Here is a 9,566-nt window from a genome sequence, read left to right on the forward strand (position 1 = left end):
CTTATCCTTGCCCGACCTCATAGTACATATTTGTTCATTTCTCTTCCCTACTAGATGTAACCTCCTTGAAGATAGTGTTAACTTTATGCTTTTGTTCATAGTGTGTCCCCAGGGCCTAGAACAGTCTGACACATGCTAGGCTCTTAGTAAATATTTATTGAATGAAAGAATGTAAACCAGTCAGAAAAAAAAATAATTTCTTGGCAATATTAATAAAGTATTGCTCTTCTGTCTTGACGGAGAATAGGAAATGAACAATATTTCATCAGCAGCCAAATACTACAAAGAAGTTTTGAAACAGGACAATACTCACATAGAAGCCATTGCATGCATTGGAAGTAACCACTTTTATTCTGATCAACCAGAAATAGCTCTCCGGTTTTACAGGTGTGCTTTACCTTCAATTTCTAGAACTACTTTCCTGTAAAATATTGGTGAAACAATAATAATGGTGGAATGAAAATGTAGAGAAATAATGCATAGGCTATATCTACATATGAGACTAAAAATTCAAACGCCTAGATCTTTTATGAGTGTTAAAGTGACTTGTAATAATTTGGAAATGCACAGATATTTGGCATCTTGTAGAAACACACCTGGATAACCAACTGAGTTTTTAACCCCATGTCATGGTCTGAAGTAGCCGTTTTGTCATCACCCAACAACAGTTTGATAGTTACTGGAAGCGCCTCTCACCGTCACTGCCTTCATTAACACCACTGTCTATAATAGAAAGACCCTGAAAGTGAAATAGTGATGAGATTTGCAAAGAACAGTGGGCAAAGAGCAGTGGGCAAAGAGCAGTGGGCCCCAGGTTCTGAGCCCTGATGAGAACCTGAGCCAGGATTCCCTGTTTTGTGCAGTATTGTCAGCTCTTGTCCAAAAAGCTTTTTGATTTAAATAAATTCTGTTCTCTTTTGAGCACATACTTATTTTATCCTAGGGATGGTTTCTGAGATTAATTTTTAAATTTTGATTTCCTCCTCAGCACTTAGGTTATATACAAGGAGGTAACTGGCAACTGACAAGAGTTCTTTCCATACTTAGGTTGGACGCATAAAACATGATAATACGAATGCCATCTTGTCACATGCAGCTGTGACTCTGCTCCCCCATCCCCAGAATGGCTCATGAGTTCCTCAGGGCAGTTGGGTGGATTTTCATTTGCTTATTTAACTCTCTTATCCTTTGTCCTTTGGGGTTAATGATTCATAGAATCAAAACGGGCTTCTTGAGCTGTAGCATGAAAGCTAAGTGGATAACATGGGGGTCCACTGGTGGTCTTATCTTCCCTGGTGGAATCCCATTGGAGGTCAGTAGATGCAGCTCACCCACAAAATTCACATAACCAAAAACAGGATCCAACTCAGCTGAAAACTTGGAGGTGAACGCTAAACGCAGTCTTCAATTAGATGAGAAGGTCTTAGGAATTTATCTATGGGCACCAAAGCTTTATGAAGCCAGAATGTGTGACTATTTACTTCTTGTTTTGGTTTCCTAACAATGCTTTTGGGGGAGAAAACTTGCATAAGTTGTAAGTTTGCCTCTGGACACATTTCCCATGACTGGCATCATTAAAAAAACCTGCTTTTGTATTTGCTTCAACATTTTTTTCATTTACTATAATACTTTCTATTTATATTCTTGGGGGTTTTAAAAATTATAAAATGAATTTATTTCTAACTTCGTAAAAGATATATATGTCTTAAGATTTATACTGTTGGTCTGACACCACAACATGTATGTTCTTTTTCAAAAAGGCGTCTCCTGCAGATGGGTGTTTACAACTGCCAGCTTTTTAACAATCTGGGGCTCTGTTGCTTCTATGCCCAGCAGTATGACATGACTCTGACCTCATTTGAACGTGCCCTTTCTCTGGCTGAAAACGAGGAAGAGGCAGCTGATGTCTGGTACAACTTGGGACATGTAGCTGTGGTATGTTGTTTCTCTAATGTAATTCCTGTTATAGAAAAAGGTGGCCACAAATTGGGTTGAAGACATTTTCAGGTATTATCAATCCCAATTTGGTTTCACGGTCTTATGTAGCAATTGGAGATTTCTAGCAGTCACCATAACTCATTTTATATTCCCAGGTTAAATCCTCTTAACATACAATTCACACTTGACTCATATGATTGGTATTTGTTGCTTTTCCTGTGGTAGCAGAAAAGATTTCTATGAAGAGAGATGGGAGGAGATGGCAGGAGGAAACACGTGGATTTGTGTGTGCTTTTCTTCTCTAGGGAATAGGAGATATGAATTTGGCCCATCAGTGCTTCATTCTGGCCCTGGTCAACAACAACCACCACGCCGAGGCCTACAACAACCTGGCCGTGCTGGAGATGCGGAAGGGCCACGTGGAGCAGGTCAGTGGCTCGGTGGACGGTCTGCTTTCTTCACAGCAAAGCTGTCATGTGTAGCGTCCTTACGTGTTATAATTTAACAGTGAGCTCTAAAGTCTGGCCATCCTGGGTTTGAATCCCAGCTCCGTCATGTAGGAGTGACCTTGGACAAGTTACTTCACCTTTCTGTAGCCAAAATAGAGCACTTGATTTCATTAGGACAAATCTGTACCTCCCCAGTCTTCCCTACCGTAGTGAATTGTTCTGCCGTTCTCCATCTAGCTGCTCAAGCCAAAATCCTGGGAGCCACCCCTGATACCTCCCTTTTTCGACTGCCCCTCCCTGCCACTCCACATCCCCATCGTGTTTGGAAAGCCCTGTCCGTTCTACCTCCAAGCCACATGCTGGACCTGGCCCCTTTCCTCCTCCCCTGCCACCTTTCTCCAAATTGCTCGCATCTCCTGCCTGGACTACTGCAAGTCTCCTTGCTGGGATTTTGTTCCCACTTCTATCAGCAAGTAAGTGTATCCTGTAATACATCCTCCTCAGAACAGCCAAACGGATTTTTTTTTATAAAACAGGATTATTTTGTTACTGCTTTGCTTAGCATCCTCCAAAGTCTTTCTCTTTTCATTTGGAATAAAATCCTGACTTCAAAGCTTGGCCTACAAGGCCCCATGTAATCTGGCCTCTGGTTCCCTCTCAGACCACATCTTTTGCCACTACGGTAGTCCCCCCCTTATCCACAGTTTCACTTTCCTCAGTTTCAGTTATCTACAGTCAACCATAGTCCTAAAATATTAAATGGAAAATTCCAGAAATCAGCAATTCATAAATTTTAAATTGTGCACCGTCCTGAATAGCATGATGAAATCTTTCGCTGTCCCACTCCTTCCTGCCTGGAGCGTGAATCATCCGATCTAGCGTATCCTCGCTGCATATTAGTCACTTAGTAGCTGTCTCAGTTATCAGATTGATTATCAAGGAGGGAGACCACATTTACATAAGTTTTATTATAGTATGTTGTCATAATTGTTCTATTTTACTATTAGTAATTGTTGTTAATCACTTGGCATGCCTAATTTATAAATTAAACTTTATTGTAGGTATATATGTATAGGAAAAACATAGTACATATAGGGTTCAGTACTTTCCAAGGTTTCAGGCATCCACTGGGGATCTTGGAACATACTACCTGCAGATAAGGGGAATGTACTCCTTTCCTACTGACTGAGACACATTAGCTATCTTACTGCTCTGCAAATATGCAGTGCCTGTTCTTATTTTAGAGTCTTTGAAAAGTTCTTTCAGCTCCTGCAATGACTTTTTCTCTCATTGAGGCATTAGCTTAATTGCCATTCCTTAGAAAGGGCATCTCAAACACCAGTCTAAAGGTGCCTTCAGGCACGATAACAACTACTACCTTTTACTTTTTTCTTCACAGCACTTACCATTTTATCAGATATTTTCATGTGTATATGAAGAATGTCAGCAGCTTGAAAGTAGGGACATACTTTCTCTGTCTTCTAACTGCTCTATTTCAGCTCCAAATACAGTGCCGGGCCCATGGTAGGTGCTCAGTCAATATCTGTGAAATGAACAGATGATACATAAAATTGGGTAATAACAGTACCAGAAGGTGTTTTGTGAGGATCAGCTGATCATACATGTAAAGCACTTAGCACAATAGGAGCAAGTATTGAATATATGGGAGATGCTTAATAAATTGTATTGTTATTATTATAACAAATTTTTAAGATGCTAAATATACAATAAACAGAGACTCAAGGCAGGTCAGTAAGTCCCCAAAGTCACAGACGTAACGAATGGCAAGCCAGGACGTTGACCTCCAACCTGTTCTCTTCAGCACAATGATAACCTTTTAACAATACAAGGAAAGAAACATCATTGGATATGGCCCCCAAAGTAAATGTATAAAATACAAAGATGGATTTGTATTTTATAAACAAAAACTACTCCAAAATGGGAACTTGTTCTTTGATGGAACTGTACCTATGTCCATAGGAAGCAACTGCTTTTTGTGATTTTCTTTGTTCCCATATTGGTGATTTTCCTTCCCGCTTATTGTAGTTTCTCTAGTATACAATTGATTTGAAATGTTGTGGTGAAAGGTTCCATGATATTCACCCCATTTTATTATTAATTATACCTCAACTTAAAAAGAAAATAGCTAATCATAACACACAAAAATTAATATCCACCATCCTACATGAACTGTCATTTTATTTTCCGTTAAAAAGAAGATGCATGAATTTGTCTTCAGGGTCAAGGATAGAGGGTTTGGGTTTAGCTACAAGTTGAAAGGTCATATTCTGCAGCTTGGAATGCTGAATTTGTGGTCTTCACAGTGACTGTGAGACCATCTCCTGTCACTCAGTGGTCCCTGCAACGTCTGATCCTTTGAGCCCACAGGGCCAGAAGAATAATGTGGATTTTCTTTGTTTGTGTACTTTACAGAACAGAAAGCTTGTCATTTTCAGTTGCATTCAATTGTCATTTTCAGGTCAGGAGTATAATAAATGTTTGCTCACTGTCATCCAGCACAGAACTTGAGGCTTTGAAATTTACTGTGGTTGTTTGGTTGTTTTTCTTGTTGCATTACAAAACAGATACTTAGAACCCCCCTAAAGCAATCAACAGCAACAAAAACTAGATTAATAGGACTTTTTTTTAGTATTGGGAGGATTATATTTTGAGTTCTATGTCATATTGAGGTATAAACTTTACAAGAACAGTGGTTCTCAAATAATTAAATCTATTCTGTTTTCAATTCTCTGATTTTCTCCATATTTTGAAGCGTTTTATTATTAATATAACTTTGGCAATATATAAAGAGTTGTATATCAGTAAGTTGTATTTCATGAGGAATGTCATCTGTTTTCATCACAGGATCATGTATTTTAAGGTCCTGGGTAAAGAATTCTTTTACCAAAAAAAAAAAAAAAGAAGAAGAAGAAAGAAAAATCACCAATATAGTGCTGATACATGCTTATATACCTTTAGTTTTTCTTTTCTTTTTTTTTCCACAGGCGAGAGCACTGTTACAAACTGCGTCATCTTTAGCACCCCATATGTACGAGCCACATTTTAATTATGCAACAGTCTCTGATAAGGTATTCTCGCTCTTTATCAATTTATCATCTGGTCTGTTTCATTCATCATTTGACCATCATAGAGTGCAGAAGAATTATTTTATGTGTTAAAATATGACATTTAGTCATTGAAAAAATACTCATTAAATAACTCTTGGTTGGGGGAGGATTTAGTAATTGACTTTTACATCAAGGAACTCCTGTATATATTATTTATGAATAATTGCCACCAAGTCTCTGGCACGACTGCTGTAAAATTAAGGATATTAGTGAAAGCTATTTTAGCTATAAACAATATGGGGCAAATGCAACTGTTAATATTGTGTTAAAGACAATTAATATCCAAGAGCTAATACAAAAATCATGTGCCATTTTTAATAATAATAAGAAAACAAAGAAAAGGCATCTAATAAATAACTTTTGCTTAGAAACCTTCCTTTAACATGGAAGGTGAGTTTTGAAGATAAGGAAATGGCTAAAAATGTTTGCTGATGTAAAGACTCTTTCTGTATAGACCAAAAGACATTATAAAAATATGTCATTTTTCATAGCATGAACATGAAACCATCTGCACTCATTTCTGTTTTGAAAATAAGATAAGCTGTCATTCCTAAGTTGTAATTTTTGAGTGCTTGTTAAGAGCCAGACACTGTTCCAGGTGCTCTATACTTTCTCCAGGTCTCCCAACAGCCCTGCACTGTAGGTATCCCTTACCTTCCTTACTCATTTTGTCATATACCTGATGTTTTGTTTATTGAGCCTGTGCTATGTACCAGTTGCTGTTGTAGGTACGGAAGATGTTAGCAGTGAATAAAACAGATAAAAACCTGTCCTTCGTTGCCGCTTCCGTTCTAGAGGAACCCAAACTTTATCTATGGAACTTAAAAGACTTTCTAGAGACACGTGGCAGCTGCAAGTTGGGAATCCATACCCGGCTCCCAGGGATGCCCAGGTGTTTTCCACTGTAGTGTGCTGCCACGTAGGGAAACCGCAAAGAAGGCTTGATTACTTTCTTTCAGGAAGATTATCCCATTTTAAGAATATATAACTCAAATGAGAGATTTCTTTAAGCAAAAGGCTATCCTTCCTTTAGAGAAAATACTATATTGAAAAGAAATGCTCTGATTTAAAAAAGAAATGCTCTTATGTTTCTTAACACATATGTGTGTTACAAAAAAGACCAGAATTATCTAGATTTCCTGTGTGCACACACTGAAAAGTGCTCTCTTTAGAAATGTATACGTGAATCAGATACATTCAGATGGATTCAGATACTGTGTGTTTTTCTTTAGGATTGGATTTTAACACATAGTTTATTGAAAATCAGGGACACCCTTCATAAACTTTTAAAACCAGATATTTTTTCCAACATTAATGTGCTTGCACCATTTAAAACCTCCCAGAGCATGCTTTTGTATCTTAAATACCATAGTTTTTGCTTGAATTTCTATTTATAAGATAATATCCTAATCAAAATACGTCTTTGTAGTACATTACAAAGAGCTAGCTGTCCTCAGTCTTTCCAAAACTACTCAGGGCTGTTTTAGCATGCAAATGTTATTTTATTTTTATAACACTGTCAGTGACAGGAAAAGAAAACACAGATTTATGAATTTATAACCAGACAACTGTAATGGGGCAGAAATATTTATACAATTGGTTATTTTATTTTTCTCATATATTTTTCAAGATTGAATTGTTATCTCCGTGAAAGAATTCTAAAACCAATGTAGCCTAATCAAGCAATTTACCCTTAAGAACCCTTTGAGTTTCTACAGTATGTGGAGAGTATGTCTTGTTTTGACTTCCTTACTCATGTTTTCATGTTTCATTCTGTGGTCTTATTCTGCTACTTCTTACAGATTGGAGATCTGCAGAGAAGTTATGTTGCTGCTCAGAAGTCTGCAGCAGTGTTTCCAGGCCACGTGGACACCCAGCTTTTAATTAAACAGTTGAAGCAGCACTTTGCTATGCTCTGACTGCTCCTCAGACTAAATGTATTCTTATAATGGGGCATTTATAGATGGGGAAAAGGAGTGTGTTTATGTATACGCGTGTGTAACACAAACCTGCCCTTGATATTAACGAAGATGACGTAAGGGAGTTTAAACAAGAATGTGTTATGAAAACTTTATGTTATAAAAGACAGGATTTCAGCCTTCGTAAGTAGATCATGAAGGCTTCTCCCACGTTATGTGGTAGATGTTTGTTAATAATGTTGATAAAACATTTTCATGAATTTCCTCAAATTTTTTAGAGATGCACATTTTTAATGCCCGTAAGCTTGCCATTAGCTATCATTAAGAGATCTGAAATCTGCCTTTAAAATTGCACTTTTATGGCTAAAAGTGTGTATATTTATCCTGATTATAAACTTTATTTGGAACTTAAAAATTGTATTTAAAACCATATGTCAAATGCTTTGGGAGACACTGTACATTTTCTTACATATTTTGCTTTAAAGTAAATCAATGTGTAAAACACCATCATTCTGTTATTTTTCATGAATTTTTATTTCAGGCATCTCAGATAAAACAAGTACAGTAATCTTAGAAATCAAGTCATTATTTTAATTTCATTTGAAATGATATGCCACCAATTTGGATTTTTTTCTGAGAAGCTATTTATGTGATAGCACATTGTTAATATAAGAATAACAGATTTAGAAATGGAGTCACAGGCCGGGAGTCCCACCTATGGTCAGCCCTGAGAAGGTCGGGCTAGATTTCCAATATTATAAAATCCTGGAAAGGCTCTCCCATATTTAGAGGAACTCTCATTAAAGTTTTCATACAAGGAAATGTGTTAAAGACACAGGGCCACTCAAATTCCTATTTTGGACTTTGGGGTCTGTCCATGTTATCTTTCATTTTTTAACTTCATGAAAACTATTTTATAGATACTTATTTGTTTCTGTTCAGATTTGTATAAACAGTACTACTTAGCTGACAGAAGAAAAGAAAGTGAGTTTCAGTCAGTATAGGTTGTTAAAGGCTGGAAGTAATACATAGATGAATCTCTTCCTGGCACAGATGACGAAGGCAGGGCTCAGAGTTGTGCAGCTGGTTGGTGGTACAGTCACGGCTAGAACCCAAGATGTTGTTCCTGAGCTGTAGGCTTTAACCCTTCCTGGTTCTCCACGGTTTGCTAGTGCTTGTTCAGCTCACAAAAATTTCCTCAACGCCATCAACTTTCCTAATTTTATAATGTGAGTCATTTTCTTCATTTAAAATAAAAACTAGTAGCCGTGGCCAGCATTTACTGAGGCTGTTGTACACACCCCGCGCTGTTATACGCACTTGATGTGGCTATTATTCCCATTTTACTTAGGAGAAAAATGAAGCACAGAGAAGTCAAGTAACTTGCCCAAGGTTATAAAGCTAGTAGGTGGCAGAGCTGGGATTTAAACACAGGCAGTGTGGCTCCAACTATGTTAAATCACCTCTCAGTGTTTCTTCTGTAAATAAAGGTACTATCATTTAAAACAAATGTTATATGCATTAGTAAAATTGAGTGATAAGGGAATATTAACGCAACAAAAAAAAATAAATGAGTCAGTATTCCTAAGGTGATATGGAGAGATTTTTGTCTTGAATTTATGTTCATTCAATGTGAACACCATGCAAAGAGTGAGTCAGGATGGCTAAAGGCAGAACGATGACATAACTCTGTGCGTCAGGAGTTACATACATCTTTGTAACAAAGTTATTTCTGCACTGCATGACTTCTGGCTTCTGTGCCAACATTTCTATAGGAAGGTTACCAATTGTCTTCTACCGGCTAAAAAGGTATCCAATCCATACACAAATTGTTCAACCAAAATTAACACCATTGAGCTTCCAGCTGATAAAAATGAGATATGGCAAGAAAGCTGCCTGAACTGAATAACTGCTGAGGTTAGAAGTTCTTCCTTCCCAAGTGGGTCACATCTGAACTAGTCCCCTATGGTACTAATTGTTCTGTTACATTTCTGAACTGTATTTCCCAGGATCAGGGCACCCATCAGGATGTAAGTTATGACCTAGAGATAGAAAAATTAATAGAGATAATACATCACTACCCTTTTAATGTATTTTCCACCACCAACTTTTTATTAATGTGAAGGATTTCC

At 37.3% G+C, this 9,566-nt stretch overlaps 1 protein-coding gene across 2 annotated transcripts in view; it reads left to right on the forward strand.

Moving 5' to 3' along the window:
- Positions 1–9,027, forward strand: part of TTC8 (tetratricopeptide repeat domain 8) — a 44,768-nt gene extending 35,741 nt beyond the window's left edge. For both annotated transcript variants that reach the window (XM_019744713.3, XM_019744723.3), the window contains 5 exons: positions 248–387; positions 1,761–1,935; positions 2,244–2,366; positions 5,393–5,476; positions 7,318–9,027. In XM_019744713.3, coding sequence (XP_019600272.1) covers positions 248–387; positions 1,761–1,935; positions 2,244–2,366; positions 5,393–5,476; positions 7,318–7,434 — 639 coding nt within the window. In that variant the 3' untranslated portion in view covers positions 7,435–9,027. The remainder of the gene's footprint in view (positions 1–247; positions 388–1,760; positions 1,936–2,243; positions 2,367–5,392; positions 5,477–7,317) is intronic.
- Positions 9,028–9,566: the final 539 nt, after the last annotated feature.

Source organism: Rhinolophus sinicus, chromosome 3 (genome assembly GCF_057876585.1).
Source record: "Rhinolophus sinicus isolate RSI-liver-muscle chromosome 3, RSI-T2T, whole genome shotgun sequence".
NCBI classification, from domain to species: Eukaryota; Metazoa; Chordata; class Mammalia; order Chiroptera; family Rhinolophidae; genus Rhinolophus; species Rhinolophus sinicus.